The sequence below is a fragment of the Macrotis lagotis genome, chromosome 5 (genome assembly GCF_037893015.1).
Source record: "Macrotis lagotis isolate mMagLag1 chromosome 5, bilby.v1.9.chrom.fasta, whole genome shotgun sequence".
In the NCBI taxonomy this organism is placed as follows: Eukaryota; Metazoa; Chordata; class Mammalia; order Peramelemorphia; family Peramelidae; genus Macrotis; species Macrotis lagotis.
In genome coordinates, this window is record NC_133662.1 from 191,893,933 (window position 1) to 191,914,954 (window position 21,022).

At 36.2% G+C, this 21,022-nt stretch overlaps 1 protein-coding gene across 2 annotated transcripts in view; it reads left to right on the forward strand.

Moving 5' to 3' along the window:
* The window catches only part of SDHC (succinate dehydrogenase complex subunit C), a 43,386-nt gene that overhangs the window by 19,623 nt on the left and 2,741 nt on the right, over positions 1-21,022 (forward strand). Inside the window, exons 1-4 of one of the 2 annotated variants that reach the window (XM_074188168.1) lie at positions 4,106-4,179; positions 9,916-10,017; positions 12,044-12,105; positions 19,732-19,895. In XM_074188168.1, coding sequence (XP_074044269.1) covers positions 9,950-10,017; positions 12,044-12,105; positions 19,732-19,895 — 294 coding nt within the window. In that variant the 5' untranslated portion in view covers positions 4,106-4,179; positions 9,916-9,949. Of the gene's footprint in view, positions 1-4,105; positions 4,180-9,915; positions 10,018-12,043; positions 12,106-19,731; positions 19,896-21,022 lie in introns of those variants that run through there. The other variant, XM_074188167.1, reaches the window with a different exon arrangement.

Genomic DNA, 21,022 nt, shown 5'->3' on the forward strand with positions numbered 1-21,022 from the left:
ATGTCTTAAATTCAGCATAGTAAAAACTAAAATCATCATCTCACATTCCCCCAAACCAAATACCTCTTCTCAACTATAGTCACCTGCTATCAATTTCACTTTATTTTCTTAATAATTTGTAATATTGATGTTGTCTTTAACTTGCCCTCAAATTACATAATCTCTCTGGACCTCAATTTCCTCATTTAGAAAGACTGAAAGATAATAACTCTCCTCTTTGTACTTTATATGATTGATTTGAGGATTAAATGAGGTAGTTGAATATGCTTTGTAGATTGTAAAGCACTATACATATTCTATAACTATATATCTTACATAAGTGGTCAGGGAGTTTTTTTGCATATTCTGTTCAGTTTCCTCCTTGATTTCTTCAACCATTTTTGACCTCCATACTCTTCTTATTATAATACATAGTACATATTGTTACCAGATTAATCTTCTTAAAACATTGTTTTAATCACATTACTTCCCTACTCAAAAATCTATAGAGATGCTTGAATTTGGACCAAATTCAAATTCATTCACATGATATTCAATTAAGTCTACCTTATATAACCTTATTTTCTATTACCTTCCATTCTGGTCCTTCTAGCCAGAAAAATTGTATTGATTTTGTTACTTCTTTCTTCCTTGCCTTTAATCATACAGTTTCCTTAACTTAGAATGTAGTTTCCTCAGAAACTAATTATTCTGTATTTTATTTTTTAATTTGGGGGGGGGCAAGGCAATGGGGTTAAATGACTTGCCCAAGGTCATACAGCTAGGCAATTAGTAAGTGTCTGAGGCCAGTTTTGAACTCAGGTACTCCTGACTCCAGGGCCAGTGCTCTATCCACTATGCCACCTGGCCGCCCTTGTATTTTATTTTTAAGACTTAAGACTCAGGTTCAGTAGTTCATTTACTAACCTTGTACCTTGGAGAGATGGCATGATATTGTGGATAGTTTACTGAACTTAGAGTCAGAATGACCATGGGCTTATGTATCTTATCACCTCTGACACTGCCATTATAGCACAAGTCAGTTAGCATTTGTCAGTCTATTTCTTCATCTGTAAAATGTAGATAATGATAATTCTACTACCTACCTTATAATGTTGTGGTGAGGACCAAATTGGATGATATATGTAATGTGCTTTGTAAACTTTAAAGGACTATATAAAAGTTAATTACTGTCACATAATGACTGTTCATTTATTTTAAATTTATAAATACATGATAGATAGCTAGCTAAGTTCTTATCATCAAGGAGTTTATGTTTTAATTGGGGGAGGCAGAGCTGATAGTCTATTAAAAAAAGAGTTGAGAAGAGAAAAGTAGGAAAGTGAAGATGTTTTCAGAGTTTGGCCAGAGTACTCCCTTAGATAAAGGTTCTGGGGTGGAACTCACCAATCAAAGGAGAGTCGGCCATAGAGGTAGAGGCATACTGCAGGGTAATATGAACATGATTTCTGTGGTACTGTTACAATCTTGTTTATGCCTTGGAATTGTTCTTTGTTCATATATGTATGTCTTTTCTCTCCAACTAGATTTCTATAGTAGAAATTGTAGGGGGTTGAAAAGGGATGTATTATATACAATACAATGCTAGACATGCAAGCAATTCATACATTAATCCACTCATTGAACAAATCTCAACCTAATTCAGTGAAAGAGAAATTGGAAAATTGTCAAGAATCATTGAATGTAGTTCTTTATTTTTGAGATAAAAGTAAATATATTTGGTAAGTGAGTAATAGGTCCAGCTTTAATACCTACCCTTTTTAGATCAGACTCCTAGTGTTGTCATAAGGTACTGGGTAATGTAAGGGTAGATAAATAGGAAATAAAAGATATATGAGTATGAAGACTTTAGAAAGGTGGTGGTTAAATATGAAGGGAACTGAAAGGCAAGGGTAAAATTGGATTGTAACCTGATGACTAAGTTCTATAGCATCTGGAAAAGGGCATTTTGATCTGTCAGACTCAGCACCCTGCATTTAACTGAGTTGGATTAGGAGATATTGGGTGGGATCTCCCTGGTGAAGAAATGTGTGGTATAGTTGTTTTAGGAAAAAAATTATTCCATCTCTGAATATAGACTGTAAGTGGGTGCTTGCCTCTGTGGACATCTGGAATAATTCACAACCGATTCCTAATTACTCTGGTTATTTTTAGAGAATATTGATTTTTTTCCTTCCCTCTCTAGAACCAGTAGTTTGGTCAGTTCTCTCTGTTGTACGTACGTATACACACACACACACACACACACACACACACACACACAGACAACACACACAGAGGTTTGAAAAAAAAATCTTGATTAAAACCAAGAATAAATCTAAGATAAAATTTAATAAGGATAAATGTGAAGTCTAGCCTTTGGGCTTGAGACCAATTTCACTAGTAGAAATGATAATTCTTAAGGCTAACATTAAATAGTGCTTACTATGTGGTCTTCAAGTCAACTCATTACAGAACTCCCCTGAAAGATGAAATTAGATTGTTTAAAGGTCCTCTTCTTCAAGTAGTTTTTAGTTAATAACTTTTTATTTCTTCCTATTTCAATAATTTCCTTTCTAGTTAACAATTATTTTTAACTTCTTGAAGTCTCATTTCCCCATCTCTTTCTGTGAATGTTGTGTTTGTCCAAACACTGATGTATACTTATCTGTTATCAGATGTGCACACACACACACACACACACACACACACAGACTTTACATCTGAAAGTGTTTTAGGTCTCCATCTGTCAGGGAATTGAAGGTTTTTTCTTAGTTGCCTCTTTTTCTGGGATACGGCAACTAGTTCCTCATTGCCATGATTAACAACTTCTCACAGGATGTTTTGTTATTCCATACATAGAGAAAATTGATATTTAGACTAGCTTCATTAATAGCTTTTACTGCCATATTTCTCATTCAGGGCTTAGCTTTTTTGTTCTTAATTCTGCTTCAGTGTTAGGTGACATCAATTTTCACATTTCCCAAATTTTCTGCTTAAGTGTCTTTAACTCTGAATAATAATTATTTCTTTCACTGAGCAATGGATCTTATTAAGAATTATAGAATAAAAGAATTTCATATTTAGAAGAGACCTTAGCAGCTAACCCCTGGTTTATACTGTGCCCTAAAAAGAAGCCCCATGAAAACATATTTGACAAATAGTCATTTAGCCTTTGCTTGAAGACCCTCAGTGAGGAATCCCCTCTATTTTCTGTTCTAATTTGGCATAGCTCTGATTGTTTAAAAGTTTTTCCTTCAGGTCTAAATTTCTCTTTTTGTAACTTTAATCCATTTTTCTGATTTCTGCCTTTTGGGATCTAAATAGAACTAATTCTTCCATATGAGATTCTGTGAGGGGGGCGGCTGGGTGGCATAATGGATAAAGCACCGGCCTTGGAGTCAGGAGTACCTGGGTTCAAATCTGGTCTCAGACACTTAATTACCTAGCTGTGTGGCCTTGGGCAAGCCACTTAACCCCATTTGCCTTGCAAAAATCTAAAAAACAAACAAACAAACAAACAAAAAAAACAAACAAACTGAGATTCTGTGAGGGACTTGAAGATAGCAATCATGTGGCCCCATGAGTATTCTCTTCTACAGTTCCTTCAGATTATATTCATGTGGCATTGATTTGAGACTACTCACCATTTTTGCTGCCCTCCTGATTGATTTCCTTAAAATGTACCCAGAATGGAACATAATAGTCTAATTGTAGTATGACCAGTAAAGACAATACAACAGAATTAACATTGCCTTATCTTATCTTTCAAAATAACCACAATCATTACATCAGTTATTTTGTCTGCCATAACATACTGTGGGATGTCTTTTAACCCTTTAGACAAGGGTGGGAATATCTGACCTGCAAAATCATTTGGTCTGATACTGCCAAGGCAACTGCAGATGGAAGTTGAAATTCAATATATCTAGGAGTTTTTTAGGGGTGAGTTAATGAAATAGTTTGATCAGTTATAGCAAGCTAATTTTTAAGTTTTGGCCCTTGGTAGGAAAAAAGTTTCCCATCCTTGCTGGTAATTAAAATTCCCAGATCTTTTTCGGGTAAATTACTCCCTAACCATGCTTACTTTTTCTTGATGTAGGGTACTTAAGTCATACAGTGTATAGAACCCTGAGCCTGGAATCAGGAAGACCTGTTTCAAATCTGACCTCAAGACACTTACTAACTGGGTGACTCTAGGCAAGTCATTTAATCTCTATTTGCTTGAGTTTCCTCTTTTGTTAAATGGAGATAATAATAGTATCTACCTCCCAGGGTTGTTGTGAGAATCAAATGAGATAATAATTATAAAATGCTTAGCATAATATCTGGCACATAGTAAGCACTATTTAATGTTAGCCTTAATAATTATCATTTCTACTAGTGAAATTGGTCTCAAGCCCAAAGGCTAGACTTCACATTTATCCTTATTGAATTTTATCTTAGATTTATTCTTGGGTTTTAATCAAGATTTTTTTTTTCGAACGTCTGTGTGTGTGTGTGTGTGTGAGAGAGAGAGAGAGAGAGATCCCTACTAGCTTGTGTTACCTGTACATTTAATCAGGCTATTGATTAAAAATGTTAAACAGCACAGATCTCTGATGCATACTACTGAAGATTTCCTTCCAAATGTTATTCAACCACTTCTGAATCCAACTCATTATCCAGTCATCACCTCCATTTTTTTTTCCAATAAAAATACCATGAAATACCTTATTTAACAATTTTTAAAAGCTTAAACTGTATCTACATTATCTCTTGGTCTACCGATTCTGTGCCTCTATCAATTTTTTTCTTGTTATTCTTTATATTTAAAATAACTTTCTATTTAATTGATTCCTTCTAGAATTTTTCCAGGGGTTGAAGTTGAACTCATTGGCCTGTGGTTTGCAGAAACTACTCATTCTTAAGGATTCCCTTAGTTTATAAGTGCCCTTTATTCATCTTCCACATTTAAAGAAAATCCAAAATGCCATGAAATAAATAGAAAATGACACTTAGGGACTTTCTTGTTTTCTTAAAATCTCCTAAAAATATTTTAATGTCATGGACATTGTGAATTATGGAAGATTCTTGTAGTTTTGTTGGTACATGTAGTGAAAAAGACTCTCGGGGCAGCTCAGTGGCGCAGTGGATAGAGCACCAGCTCTGGAGAGAATTAAAGAATTAAAGAAGGAATTGTACTCCCGTCTTCCTCCTTGGGGCAGTTACAGAAGGGGAGATGAAAATGAACTTTATATTTAGAAAGTTTAGAAGAGCAAGGGTTCTTAACCTCATCCATAAACTTGATTTTTGGTTTGGGGGTTGTTTTTTGTTTTTGCTTTTAGTACTTTGAAAATTGCATTTCAACATAATTGTTTTCCTTTGTACTCCTATGTATTTTATTTCCTGCATTTAAAAACCCTTAAAAAAAACTTTTCACTTCAAAGAGGTCTCTGAAACAAGAAAATTTAAGATGTTCAGATTAACTATGAATGAAATTGAATTGCACAATAACATTTTCAACTTTTTTCATTTTTTTTTTAATTTTGTTTAAGGCAAAGGGATTTTTGCATGGCAATGGGGTTGAGTGACTTGTCCAAGGTCACAGAGCTAGGCAATTATTAAGTGTCTAATGGCAGATTTGAACTCAGGTCCTCCTGCCTCCAGTGCTCTATCCACTGCACCACCTAGCTACCCCTTCTTTCTTCATTTTTAAAAAATCTATACTATGTCCTACAACTACAATCATCTATTTTACATGATATGACAATGAGTTTACAACATTTTGACATGTTCTTAAACTCTTCATCATGAAATCACACTTCTGTTATATTGGCTATGAAATGTTCCTGTGACAGTCTTTGTTTCCAAGTCTAGCCTTGATTATATCTTTTAGGTTTCCAAACCAATTAACTCTTCTCTATCTCTTGAATATCTTTCTTAACGTTTCATGACATTTTGCATGGAATAACCCTTTATTGTGATGTTATATCTCCATTGGGAGTTTCAGGAATTCTGAAACAGTTCTGCTTCTTTGAATATTTTTTAGAGTTTATCACTACCTCAGTTACATAAAAAAATCCCCCAAACAATCTTTTGGATGATTTTTATGGTGTGATAAAGATCTTATAGGATCACCTGGACTTCTGACAACAGTTTTGGTGTAGCCTTAAAGAAAAAGTGAATTTCATTGACAAAAATTATCTTTTTTCATTGGAGGCAGGAAAAGACTATCTCCCCCTCTCATCCAGGCTCCAAGTGATTTGTGAGCCCATGGTCCTACTAATTACATAAGTACTTTAACCTCTTCAGTTTCTGATCTGTGCCAGTTTGATCCTCCATAGCCAACCTGATGAACTCTTCCCTTTTCCATTCCCCAAATGAGTGGATCTCACCATATTGATTGTGGCCTTAGTATGGACAGCTGATTGGCTTGGCCTACTGCAGCTCAGAGCACCCAAGGGCAAAAGAGCTACCATCCTCAGCCTTCCTGGTAGCAGAACTTAAAGCTGTGCACCACCATCCCAGCTCTTTTTTCCCAATCTCTATTACAAAAGGTTTGTACTATCTTGCTTGTAACAAGAGTTTTTTAATTCATTGAAAAGATAAGCAGCTGTTTTTAAAAGGGTCTTATTCTTTAGCTTAAGAAATCTGGGCCATATTGCAGAGGAATCAATAGTAATTCTTCCAGCAGTCAGGTCTCTTTAAATGTCTTTGCTTGTCCTTTTTGGTAATTAGACAGTTCACAAATGAAATAATATATTTAAAACATTTTTTACCGAAAACAGTCTGCCAGAAATTAAACTTAGATCAATGTCTTATATTGCATTCCATAATAAATTCAGATATATGACCTGAATATTAAACCCCAATTAAAGATCATACCATTTTAAAAATTAGAAAAACAGCTCATATCCCTTTTGTAACTAAGGGTAGGATCCCGATATAGTATTACTCAAGAGATAAAGGTAATTGCAAAAGAAAATAATTTTGATTACTTGACATTGAAAAGCTTCTAAACAAATAAAATTAATGCATCTAAGGATAAGAAAGGAGCAGTGGAATGGGAGAAAAAATTTTCAAATTTCTCATATAAATGTTTAGTATCCAAGATATAGAGAAAAAAATATGCAAAACATACTGTATATGTCTGTAGATTTTTATGGTATATGTATGTATAGTTGAGGAATTGACAGGCTACAGCTAAGAACCAAATTTGATTTGTTGCCTGTTTTTGTATATATTTAAATACAAATCATTCTTAACTTGCAGGCCAGGTTGGGCCCATCAACTGTAGTTTGCTGATCCCTGGTATAGAAAACCATTTCCTTAGTGATTAACAAACCTCTACTTGGTCATATCTGGTGCCTGTGATTCTGAACCTCCTCCTATCTTCATTCTAATTTTTTGTTCCATCTCTTATCTCTCAATCCCTTATTTCCATTCCCTTCAACCCAATCCCTCATTCTAAAACTGTCTATCCCTTCCAATGTTCTCTTACTGGAATGCCTGCTCTGAACAAGTAACAAACTTACTTCGTGTTTTACTTTTCCATTTCCATCTTCTGATCCTCACTGAGCCTACTATCTCATTCCTGAAGACACAGACTCTCTGGACTCCTTTGCAACACTTCTTATACCTTCACTTATTTCCCTGACACTAGAGAAGTTAGAATACTCCTTACTTCCCATTTTCTATTCCAATTTCTCCCTCTACCACCATTACTCACTAACTTCTCTTTTTTTGAGGTTCATTTAATCCACATCTACCACTCAATCAAAAATCTAGTAGTTGTTATTTAGCATCCTCTAGGACACTTCCCTTTCTACTTCAGTGAGTTTGGTGTATGGAATACACTCTTTCTCTCCTTCCCAATTCCTTTGTGCATCATGGGAACATCACTTTACACATAGATAATTTCCTCAAATAATCTAACCTTTTAATTCCTCAATTTACTTCCCATGACTTCTTCCACTCCACTTTATCTCCACAAAGAGATGGTCATAGCCTTGATTTTACCATCATCTACAAAAGTACCACTTCCTATACATGAATTCTCAAATTTCCTTATCTGATTACTTTCTATTGTCATTCTCTCCCTCTGCCTTGCAACCCAGTGCCCTGTTGTTTGTAATTCCTTATTCTCTCTGTTCTTATATAAACTATCATCCCTTCAATGGCAATACTCTCTTTCCTCCTTCATCTTGACTCTGATCAGCCAGTTCATTTCTACTTTGTTCTATTCTCTTCAATCAGGTCACTGATTTTTCCTTACCAACCCCCAACCTTGAATTATTCCCACCATCTACTGCCTCTTTTCTATTTTATTTGCAGCCTTTGACACTGTCAGTCATCTTCTCATTGTTACCTTGTGCTGTCTAGGTTTCCATGTCACTTTATTTTGGTTTTCTTTATTTTGGTCTCCTTTGCCCCTTTTTTATCCTAGGTCATATCTGCTAAAGGTGGGTGTCTCCCTGGATTCTGTCTTGGGTGCTTTTCTCCCTCTATATAATTTCCCTTGGTAATCTTTTTAACTCCCACAGATTCAATTATCATCTCTATTGTAATGATTTTCAGATTTACTTATCCAGCTTTAACCTCTCTCCTAATTTCCATATTCAAGTCTTCATGTACCTTAAACTCAAAATGTCTAAAATTGGACTCATCCTTCCCCCTAAATTTTCCCTTCTTCCTAACTTCCCTTTTACTGTAGAGAGCATCACCATTTCTCCAGTCATCCAGATTATCAACATAGGTATCATTATCTGTTCCTTACTCTCTCTCATCCTACATATCCAATCTAATGATTTTACCACTGAAACATCTCTCATGAACTTTCCCTTCTCTTTTCTGATGTTGCCACCATACTTCTGCCAACCCCCCAATCACCTCATACTTTGACCATTGCTGAAAATTGCTAGTTGACCTACCTGATACAAGTTTTCCCTCCTCTAGATATTCTCCACTGTTCTCTAGTTTATGTCTAAGGTCTAGACATAACTCTTCTCAACCCTACCCCATTTACTCTCTAGTGGTTTCCTATAATCTCCAAGATCCTCTGTTTGGCATTCAAAACTCATGATTTTACCCCCTCAACTTCACCTCTTAAACCCAGGTGTAAATTTTCACTTCATATCCAGTGAAATAGTAATGATATAATAGGGAATGGTCAGTATCAGAGGGATTATGGGAAGATAGATACATTGTTGATGGAATAGTGAATTAGTATAAGCCAATGATTTTGGACAACAGTTTGGAATTATGCAAATAAAATGACTGATATATCCATTCTCTTTGATGAGAGATTCCTCTAATATACAATACTCTAAAGAGATCCCTGTTAAGAAGGAAGTCCTCTTATACACTTGAATATTTATAGCAGTATTTTTTGTGGTAGCAAAGAACTACAAAGTAAATACCCATTGATTGGATAATGGTCAAACAAACAGGTACTGTGCTATAAGAAATGACAAAAATACAGAGAAGAACGACTTTTATAAACTGATGCAGAATAAAGTAAGCAGAGCCAAGAAAACAAGATACATAGTGACTAAAACAATGTAAAGCTAGCAGTCAGCAACCACAAAACTCCTTTGTAAAGGTTGGATGTCCCCGGGCTTAGGACATAGATTATATTTTCATATATTTTCAATGAACTGAACAGTTTTCCTTTTCTTCTTTTTTTTCCTTAAAAAATTGTTATATAAGATAGTATGCTGGCAATTTTAGGCTACATAAAAACAAAATACCATAAAAATATTTTGAAAAGTAAAACACTTTGTAAAACATATACTTTGTGTCAGTTATTTATCGTATATATAATATAACAACATATAATATATATGTATAATCTAATAATAAAATATTGTTATTATTATATTTTAGTGCATTTGGTTGGACTCTTGGTTTATCTTAATACTTTTGTTCACTTAACTACTTCTGGTTTTATTCTAGTGCTATCCCTCTGGGAACAACAGCTAAGGAAGAGATGGAACAATTCTGGAACAAGAACATCAATTCACAACGTCCTTTGTCACCTCACATAACCATTTACAAGTAGGAGGAAATTCTAGGATAAATTCTAAAAGTGATATAATTGTTCAACCTCCTCAGGTCTTTCCCTGTAGGAAAGGAAATATATATAGATAGATGGATAGATAGATAGATAGATAGATATAGATAGATATAGATATATAGATATATAGATATATATAGATATATAGATATATATTCTCGCCCTCTTATCTTAGTTCTGTATCTCAGCTGTTGTCCTTCGATTACACTTTCTTCCCTTGGTTTTCAAGATTTTGCTAAATAAAGATGTTTTGACTGTGGATAGCTGTGATAGTAGACCCTTGGATAGGATTTAGGGGGATGTTAGGGAAGCAGTTGAATTGCTTGATAGTAAAATAATTCCTCTCTCTTGGAACTAGATTACAGTCTGGGATTTCTCTTTTTTTCACTAGGTTCTTGAATCACTAAGGCCTCCCCCAAATCTTTTTTCTAATACATATTTCTTCACAATTTTGTTTTTATGCCATTTCTCAGTATGTCAGTTCTTTTTTCCTTCTCTGAAAACCATCCCTTATAACAAATAATTTTTTAAGTTTGTCAAAGCTTTGAACTTTAACAAAACATTCAAAAATCTGTCATTATGTATAGTATCCATATCCATGGTCTACCAACTTTGTGAATAAGGGAGATGCCTTCTCACATTTGGTTCTTTTGGTCATTATAATTTCACAGCATTCAGTTTTATTGTGTTGTTGCTAACTTATGAACTGAGAACCTGCAATGTTCAAAGCTTTATTTCAATTTGAATTACTCTCAGTAAGTGAAGTAAATTAATTATTTTTCATGGCATGGAGAGTGACAAGCTCTGACAATGAATTGATAAAGGCTGTGGAAGCAAAAGAACTCAATCTGTAGAAGAGCTGCTTCTCTCTTTGCTGTTCTAGCAAGACCTCTAGGGCTATTGCAGCCTCCTTATTAGCATTCTTGCCTGTGGAGCTGGCCATTCTTTAACCACCTCCACAAATACCTCAGCCCTTCAGATTTTCCTCGAGCCAGATTCCGGGAATAATTCTGGTTGGAGAAATAAACCATTCTGCTCAAACAATATCAGGGCAATAGGTGGCCACAATCTCTGTGCCCAAGAGATCAGACACTCCTTTCTATGTTCAAAATAATAAAAGTTGACCTTGAGGGGAGTGAGGTTTAAAAAAAATCTCCCAGCGATCTTGAACCTGTATGCAAAGCCCTTGAATTTTTTCTCAGAAAAATCTGGCATATACAGAATAGCTTTAGACTTGTGAGATGCATCTTCCATTTACTGTTTGCTTCCATGATTACCCAACCTTAAATCTCTATATCAGAATGTAGGAAATAATAGGGGAGGTAGGGGACTTCCATTGTCACCTGCCAGGTAAAGACCAATGGGATATTAAAAACCAGATTTGCCATTTGTCATTGTTAATTGTTACATTTTGGAAGAGCTTTGGACAATGAATAATTAAGAACTATTCTTTGGACTTTAAGGGTTGAAACTTGAAACAACATTGTGTATATTTTTCATTAGGATTAGGGTATCAAGTTGAGAAAAAGGATAGTAACCAGTTGTTCAGAATGAGATAAGATAAAGACTTAATAGAACTGCTGAGTACCTAAAAAGATAAAGGGTTTTGACAACAAAGGGTGAGTTATCTATTAAATAGCAAGAGATAGATACCTTTGTAGAGAAGAAATAGGTTGAATAAATAACAATGAATTGTTGATTATAGTGTAATTAGATGAGAGATTTAATGTTCCAGCTTGTAGGGGAATAATTTAGAATACCTATAAAAGATGAACACAGACTAGGAAAGATTTCTTATATTCTCTATTCCTTTAGTGCAAGAACTCAGAAAGTAGAAGACATTAAGACATTAGAATCTGGTGTATTCAATTCTTAATGTATATTTTTGACTAGCCCAGTTACTTGTTTTATAAACTTTGTATTTAGGGAGGGGGCTGTAAAGGGTTTTATGCAGGATCATCCTCTGGAGAGTCTACTCATTGCTTTTATTTTGTTTTATTTTTGCAGCTGGTCTCTGCCTATGATGATGTCCATTACCCACCGAGGCACTGGTGTTGCCTTGAGTGCAGGTTTGTATTTGAGTCTCTGAAGATCCATGACTATACTGATGATTTCTGTCTCAATCTCTTTTGTGTTTCAGTATCTTTATTCAGAGAGAATGATGAGGTTCTTCATTGGCCCTGTTGTTAAGCGTACTTTGTCATCCTCTAGTCTTCTTATTATAACATTTAACAAACTAATTTGACAGTTAAACATTAATGCCTTTGTATTATGGAATATTATTAAAATCATAGCATTTAGAATAGGTATCTAAGAAATCTTAGAAGTGTAACCTCCACATTTTACAAGTGAGGAAGTTGAGGCCTAGAGAGGTGAAAGGACTTGTCCCAAAAGTTATCCAGGTCACAGTAAGCAGCAGAGCTGGGGTTTGATCCTCAAGCACTGACTCCAAAACCAGCCCTCTGTCCTTGCATCACGTTTCCTCACTCAAGACAATCACCCTTCAGAATTTGTAGCAGATAGAGGAGATATGTTATCAGGCAACAATGTCTCCAATCATAAAGGGATTTGGGGAGCCTGAATGTCCCCCTTGAGACACTCATTGATTTTTTCACTCAGCCAGGACCATCTTAGAGCAAAGGTCACATTTCTTATGTGTCTGGAAGAGGAAAGGGCTTTGGCGGCAGATGTAAACCAAGAAGTGGTAGAAGTGCTTTGAGGAGGTGTGGTCAAATGAACTGTCCACAGAAATGTGTTCAGTCAGAACACTGCTGCAGCGAGGGCCTGGCAGCTATTCAGATTAATGTTCCAAGACCTTTTTTTACAGTATAAATGACTTTGTGACTTTGAACAGTATTCACATCTTCCTTCTTTTCCTATCCAACATCCTTGATGCTGCTTTAGCACTTGTGGCTGCCACCTTCCTCCCTTACAAAGAGGGTCACTTCCCTACTTCACCAAAGGGGAGGGGAAAAACCCCTTTTCTTAGGAGGAGCATTGCCGCAGCTGAAAGAGCAGTTCTATCACATCCTTTGAACTAAGATTGAGCCCTTCTGGCTTTTTCTCCTGGAGATATTTAGCCTAGGAGCAGAGCCCATTCTTTACCTGTCACCTCAGTCACCATTGAGTGGAACAGATGGGCACTATAGGAACTCTTGAAGTGCAGCATGCAACACTTTCTCTTTTGACTCTTGATCCGGAAGTCTGCTTTTTGGTGCCAGACAAAGCTATCAAGGAATTGGACAGAACTGTTTTTCATATTGTTGTAAGTGAAAATAAAGGGGAGTGTTTTGTTGTTGCCACTCCTGCTTTCCTTTTCAGCCTTCAGGGGCTTTTCTGGATTGTTTCATATTTCTTGTTTAAAATTCTTTATTGGAGTGCTGACTAATTGCTCTGGTGGCTACAGCCTGTGCCAAGGAAGGAACTGCCAAGCTAGTCAAAGAAGTGAATACTGAAATTACCTGCTGAGACTGACAGTCTTCTAGTTGTCACATATATCAAGTGGACACTGCTTTATGTTAGTAACCAAGTTCTTATCTGTCCCTTAATCAGTAGAGGGAAGCCTAAATGAAAGTAGTTCTTGATAAGATGGTTGATTGTTCAAGAAATCCTGTAGTTCTTTATCTGAAAGAGAATACCTGGACTTTGGATATGGTCAAAAGCTTGATATTGGCATCTTTGTTCTGTCAACATAGACCCTGTTCCCTTATCCTAGCTCACTTCATTAGCATTGGTTCAACAGTATAAGATTGAAGCTTCAAGTACTTAAACCTGATGCAGTTACCTTTTCTCTGATTAAACTAGAATCACAGATTTTATAAAGTTTGATACTTCCTACTAGTACAATAACAACTCTTGCTTCTTTCCTGACTGTTTTCTAATAGTATTTTCCTTATTCGTGTATATGTTGTAAGTGAGCGAGAAAGGACCAAGAGGGGTAGAAGGACAGAGAACTTGATTCATGGTATAAGACCTTAGTTTTTTGGAACACAGTTTACAATTCTGTAGTCTGTGGAATGGTTTGGAAACCTTAGTAATTCTGGACAGTAATTATTCTACTTGTACACCTCAGAATGTGATTGGGCATGCTTGTAAAAATCTTTTCCTACTTCAGGAAGCCCAAGTCTTGGTTTTCTAGAATAGGATAAACTGAGTTGTTTTTTTTTTTATTTTTGCAAGGCAATGGGATTAAGTGGCTTGCCTAAGGCCACACAGCTAGGTAATTATTATGTGTCTGAGGCCAGATTTGAACTCAGGTACTCCTGACTCCAGGACTGGTGCTCTGTCCATTGTGCCACCTAGCCGCCCCTTGTCCTTCATTTTCAAAGAAGACTATGACATCAGTAAGGTTGATGCGAAGACAAACACATGAATTGAATTTGAGTGAGGGAATGCTATACAAAGTCACTAGCCTCACTTTCTCCTCCAGAGTCATCTGGGTCCAATGATCATTTATGATTCAGGATAACAGGAGATTACCCTAGATGTGAGGCAATCAGGGTTAAGTGACTTACCCAAAGTCACATAGCTAATAAATGTCAGAAGCTGATTCAAACTCCCGTCCTCCTGCTTCCAAAGCCAGTGCTCTGTCCACTGCACCATCAAAAAAACTACTTAATGTTGACAGCACTTTAGTGGAAAGAAGAGTCAGGTGTGCCAACTCAAAGCTTTAGTTATCTTTTGGACAGCTTTTCTTGTTTTGATGCTTACAGTTCTATTGGCAGGAATGTCTGCAAAAGGCTTGGAGGAGATAGTCTGAGTAAAATAGAAAACTTCTGGAAATGACTTAGGGACTTAATGATACCTCTTTTTCTACTCAGTAAGGCTTTTCAATGATGGTTAACTGCAGTGGAGCCAAGAGAGCTGGTTTAGGCAGTTCATTGAAATGGCCCTTTTTCTGTAGCATTTGCCTGGGATACCTATGACAGCTTTATTTTCCTAATTTTAATCATTTAAACACTAAAGGAATATATAAACTTAAGATTCGGTATCCAAGAGGGATCTGCCTCTTACTTCCCAACACTGTTTTTTATGAAAATTTTTCTCTTGGTTCTTTAATTATGCATCAGTTCATACAAACCTTCTTAATGGTCTTAGAATTCTTACTATTTTTTATGATTATACAATAATAGTGTTATGTTCATATACTGGATTTTGTTCATTTCCTAGCTAATAAGCACACACTTTGCAGTTTTTTTGATACTACAAAAAGTGCTGCTAACCATTATTTTTGGTTATATAAGATCATTCTTTTTTTTTTTTTTCTTTTCTTTTCTCCTTTTTTAAAATTTTTTTTACAAGGAAGTGGGGTTAAGTGACTTGCCCAAGGTCACACAGCTAGGTAATTATTAAATGTCTGAGGCCAAATTTGAACTCAAGTCCTCTTGACTCCAGGGCCAGTGCCCTATCCACTATGCTACTTAGCTGCCCCTTCTAGTATAGTTTCAAATAATTTTCCAGGATTGTTGGGTTAATTTCAAACTCTATCAACTTCATCAAGAAGTATATTCATATTCTTCTTTCTTAGCCCCTTCCACATTTACCATTTTTTCTCTTGTCATCTGTGCCAACTAATGGGTATGGGGTAGAAACTTGTTTTAATGTATATTTTTCTTAATAATAATTTGGCACATTTCTTCATGTTGCTGATTTATATTTTTTCTTTTGAGAACTACATATTCCTATCCTTTTAGAATTTATCTGTTGAGCTAATCAGAAGAATATTAAAGAAAACTTAGATTTCATTTCTCTTAAATATTTTTTTTAAGGTATCAAACTCTTGCTTTGTTACATTTGTTTGAAGAATGTCAAGGGTAGAGCTAAATAAGAGACGGCCAAGTATTAGGATTTTTTTGTTAATCATTTCTAAAGGGAATATGGGCAAGACTTTGGAATCCCATCTACCTAGAAAACCCTAGATTTTCTCACATAACGTTTCTCTTCACCTCCAAATAATACCCCCTATAAATAAGGTGGTTTTCATTAAAGATTAAAGATTTCATCCTTGTAAAATCTTGATTTTGACACTCTGGGCTCAATCATCTTTTAAAAATTTAGTTAGAAATGTGCCATGATATGAATATTCTTCAAAGCCTTAATTGAAATGTAAACTGTTTCTTCTTTCTAAGCTAAGTAGGTTCATTGATAAAGTTCCTTAAGGTCTAGGGAGCAGAGTCTGTGAAGAGGCAGTTATCCAGGTCTTAGGCATCTTGACTTAGATTACAGGGATCAGTAGTGGTGTTACTCTAGGTGACACTAAAATGAGATAGCCAAATTACTGCCTGGGCTCTGTACTTCTAGAGAGTATCTGTTACAAGTGTTGACTTCAGGTCACCACTGAGGATGTAGATTACAACTAGATCTACAGTCATGTGTAGGAAATATGTACCCTTGGATAGGTGGAATACTACTCTTTAGGTCTAGTACTTTTCAACTTCAAAACAGCACTGCAAAGGTCAATAGAGAGACATGTGACTGAACAGATACCATTTTTATCTATCCATTTTACCTTTTTGAAAGTCCAGATCAAAATGACTGATTCTGAGGAGAGAATACCTGAAAAGTTGTTTTTTTTAAATGACTGCTAGGTGGCACAGTGGATAGGGCACCGGCTCTGGAATGAGGAGGACCTGAGTTCAAATCCGGCCTCAGACACTTAATAATTGCCTAGCTGTGTGACATTGGTGCAGGTTACTCTTAATTGACCCCCATTGTCTTAAAACAAAAAATTATAATAATAAATAAATAAATAAATAAATTGAAAAGAATAGAGTGACTGCTAAAGCAGTTGATTTTTAAATTGCTAACTCCAGAAAGTAGAAGAGATCCCCTGGAGAGACTATTGTAGTCTCTCAGATAGGGAAACTAAGGCATAGACAGAAGGTTCTAGTAGAACTGGAGCCAAGGGAAGCAAAGGCTCAAAGAGAAGTGACTTGCCCAGGATGACACAACTAGTGAAAATCTGAGGGCAGCTAGGTGGTGCAGTGGATAAAGCAACAACCCTGGAGTCAGGAGTACCTGAGTTCAAATCTGCCATCAGACACTTAATAATTACCTAGCTGTGTGGCCTTGGGCAAGCCACTTAACCCAATTGCTTTGACCAAAAAAAAAAAAAAAAAAGACAACCTAAAAAGAACTGGAGCCAAGATTTAGATGACTGTAACTCTATTATGGACTTAATATTTGCTTTATATCTGATTGCCTGAGTAAGAAATTGTAGTACCCAATAATTTGCTCTGTCTTTGGTAGCCTCCAGGAGAAAAATATTGACTTGTAGGTTGTAGAATTATAGGGGGGGGGGGGGGTAAGGAGTGAAGAATGTAAGAGGGGTATAAGATAGAATGAGGGATGGGAATTAGAGTTTGGAAGGATAGTTGTTTTTTCTCATCTTAGAACTTATATATGTAGAAAGGGCAGAAGATAATAGCTTGAGCTTTCTACATCAGAGCCTAGGCAGTCATCTGGTTTTATTAACTCTTACTTAAGTTTCTCATGTCAAATGTAAGAGTTAGTTTGTCTTTGAATCTCAGACATGTAGAAGGAACTCAAAAAGATAAAATCATGCATATGCATATACATGTTTTATATGTATGTATGTATGTATGTACTAATGACTTTTAAACACTATCAGTGAAACAAGAGCAAGTTTAGGATATCCACTTTTCTTATTGCACAGCCATAGATCTTTCATGTGTCCTTGAAAAGGATATTAAAAAGAAGTATTGCTCCTATGGAATTCTTGTAAGAAAATTGCTCTTGTATCTAGCCTGAAAGTCTCTGGCACAGACTTGTGCAGCCACCTCAGACTCCATCTGCCCCTGTGTAGAGGCACATGTTTAAGGCCAAGTGACTCATGAATCATGTGGTCTGTTGTGTGGCTAAGTTCTTACAGATTTTTATAGGCCTTTGCAAGACTCAGTTGGTCTTCCAAATGTGCTTTACCTCTTAGTTGACACAATTTTTTGTCATGCTTGCCCAGAAGGGCAAAATTGGCCAAGCAATTCAGAGAAATCTTGGTGAGAAGCCTAGATCAGTGGAGGTTGATGGTAGGAGGTAGGGTTTCTGGCTCAAATTTCTTGTCTTAATTTAAATTGAGTATTTGAATGTTACAAGTACACAGTAGCAATACACATATGCAAGCAAAAGCATCAAACAATTACAAACCTACCTAGTTTATATATATGATGCTATAATTTTCTCTTGGATTGTATAATGATTGAAGGTACCAGATTGTCTTTTATTTATATTTGTATTTTCCTCAATTTCTAGCACAGAACCTTACACATAAGTTGCATGAAAAAACTGTTAAATAATTGGTGACTCTCAGTGCTGTGAATCCATTGACTTGGTCCTAAGAGACTTAACTATCCTAGTGCTGCCATTAATGTGAAAGTAACTCATGGTCAGTGGTGCTGGGCTTAAAACTGAGATTTCTAGAAGAGAGGAGAATGAGTTATGCTCGCTGGATATGGATGGTAGAAATGGAATAGAAAATCTTTTTCCTTTTGTAGACTGGAAAATGAAATGTCTTTCTTATTTGTCCCTAGATTGCTTAGGATAGCTGCTAATGGGAACTTATGGACTGTTAGAGGGAAAAAGAAAGAACAGTGGCTTTCTAGTATGGGTATTGTGAAATTTTTTGATAGGATAAAATTGTATATAATAAAAATATGACATTGGTTGTTATTCAGGCATAGAAAAAGAAATTGTCCTTTGGCCACCGTTAGGAAATTTCTTTGAAATAAAGGTCCCTCTTACCTTTCTAATTGTGGTTATAAAGATTTTTTTTTTACCAAGGCATAGCTGATTTTTTTTTTTGTACATTTTTAAGAGGCATTGTTGTATAGTGGCTAGAGAATTAGCCTTGGAACCCAGGGAGACCTGATTGCAAGTCCCATTCCTAAAATATACAGTTTATGTGGCCCCAGAGAATCCCCTCAATTGTCAGTGTTTTAGGAAGCCCTTTTTACATTAGGAGAGGAAGTTTTCTCATGCTATTGAAATCACAGGTTCTATTTTTTTTTCCCCTATTTATTAAATCCTTTTCTCTAGATCTCTCTATTTCTACTCATACTTCTTCAGACTCCCTTGAAATATATCAGTTATGATAGAGATAAGGACTTGATTCTACATTTAGAGGTCATCCTATCCATTTTCTTTCCAAGAAGGTTGAACTCAAATAGATGTTTGATCTTAAATCTTAAAGATCTTCAGAGAAAAGATTCAGTGCTCATTTAAGTATGTCACAGCTGCCCTGTAAGAAAATTTCATGTCTAACTTATCCCTTTCCTGTCTTGATTCTGATCATTTTGTCTTTAGGAGTATAAAGAACAGTTAGACCTTTATTCAGGGTGATAAGCCTAAACTTTTTTTTGTGTGGATTATAAGGCAAATGTAGGCCCTTTCAAGATACCCTGTGCTAGACATTCGGAATACAACGTCAAAAAATATTAGTCTATCCCTGTGAGCAATTTAAATTATTCTGTTGAGATACATATCTACAAATATGTAATGATAATTTAAGGTAGGAAAGAATACTGACAGCTTGGGTGGGCAGGGAGAGAAGAAAGATCTAGATTCAGAAAGTTAGAGGTGAAGCTGTTACATTCCATACTAAATGTTTGAGAAATTAACTTGAAGTTGTACTGGGTGTAAGACTGGCAAGAAATGATGGATTGCTTGATTATCTCCCCCAGGAGTATACCTTTTTGGATTGACAGCCTTATTTCTCCCTGGAAATTTTGAGTCTCACTTGGCACTTTTAAAGGCCCTGTCCCTAGGACCAGCTCTGATTCACACGGCTAAGTTTGCTCTTGTCTTCCCACTTATGTACCATACCTGGAATGGAGTCCGACACTTGGTAAGTTTGCTTGGTTTGAGAATGTGGGGAGATGGGGAGGACAAATTCCTATTTTTAGGAGTGTCCTTTGAATGAATCTTGTCCATCTTCCTCAGATAAGGAAATGGAGGCACAGAGGTCACGTAGGAGAACCTGAGATTTGGGTTGGGTTTTCTGACTGCTAATTCAGTGTTGTTTTGGCTATGATACACTTATTTTCTTTAACAGGGAAAGCCTGACCTTGAGTACTGGTATCAGAATTATTCTGGGCTGCACTCAACACTTTAGATTTTTACAATGAACCTGCTTGTAACCATTTGATGTTTTGGGAAACAAGTTACCAGCTACCTGAGCAACTGTTGCTTCTGAGCAGATCATTCGTGCTATCTTCTCAAATAGTTTACCTATTAATTTTTATTCGTTGTTGAAATCTTTTGTTCTTTTTTGCCTTTTTTAAGACAATTGTAACGCCCTGATTAGCATTGTTAAGACTGATTTTTGTCTTGGTTTATTCTCAGGAAACTACCACAGCAGAACCCTAAAAGACAAGTATTTTGTGGTAAAATTTCAGTTAGTCCCTTTCAGTCAGAGAGATGTGTAGCATCAGAGAAGCAAAAGACTTTTTTTTTTAGGTTTTTGCAAGGCAAACAGGGTTAAGTGGCTTGCCCAAGGCCACACGGCTAGGTAATTATTAAGTATCTGAGATCGGATTTGAACCCAGGTACTCCTGACTCCAGGGCCGGTGCTTTTTCCACTGCACCACCTAGCCACCCCAGCGAGAGACTTTTTTAAAAGGACTTTTCAGTTTGTGTCCCTCAGCCTCTGCTAGAACTTTGCTCATCTTGATCTGAAGCAATGTCCCCTTCCCTTAGAGAGATCATTTTTTTCTAATAACAGGTTTTCCCACTAGGTCAGCTTTCTGATCTGTCTTCTGGGCCTAAAGAAAGTCCAAAGTTTTTTTGTCCTTGTTTCTGACTTGTGAGAGAGGTCAGGAGCCTAAGGGCTTTGCTTAAACCTTTAAAAATTTATTCTTTGGGGGTGGCTAGGTGGCGCAGTGAGTAGAACACTGGCCTTGGAGTCAGGAGTACCTGGGTTCAAATCCGATCTCAGATACTTAATAATTACCTAGCCGTGTGGCCTTGGGCAAG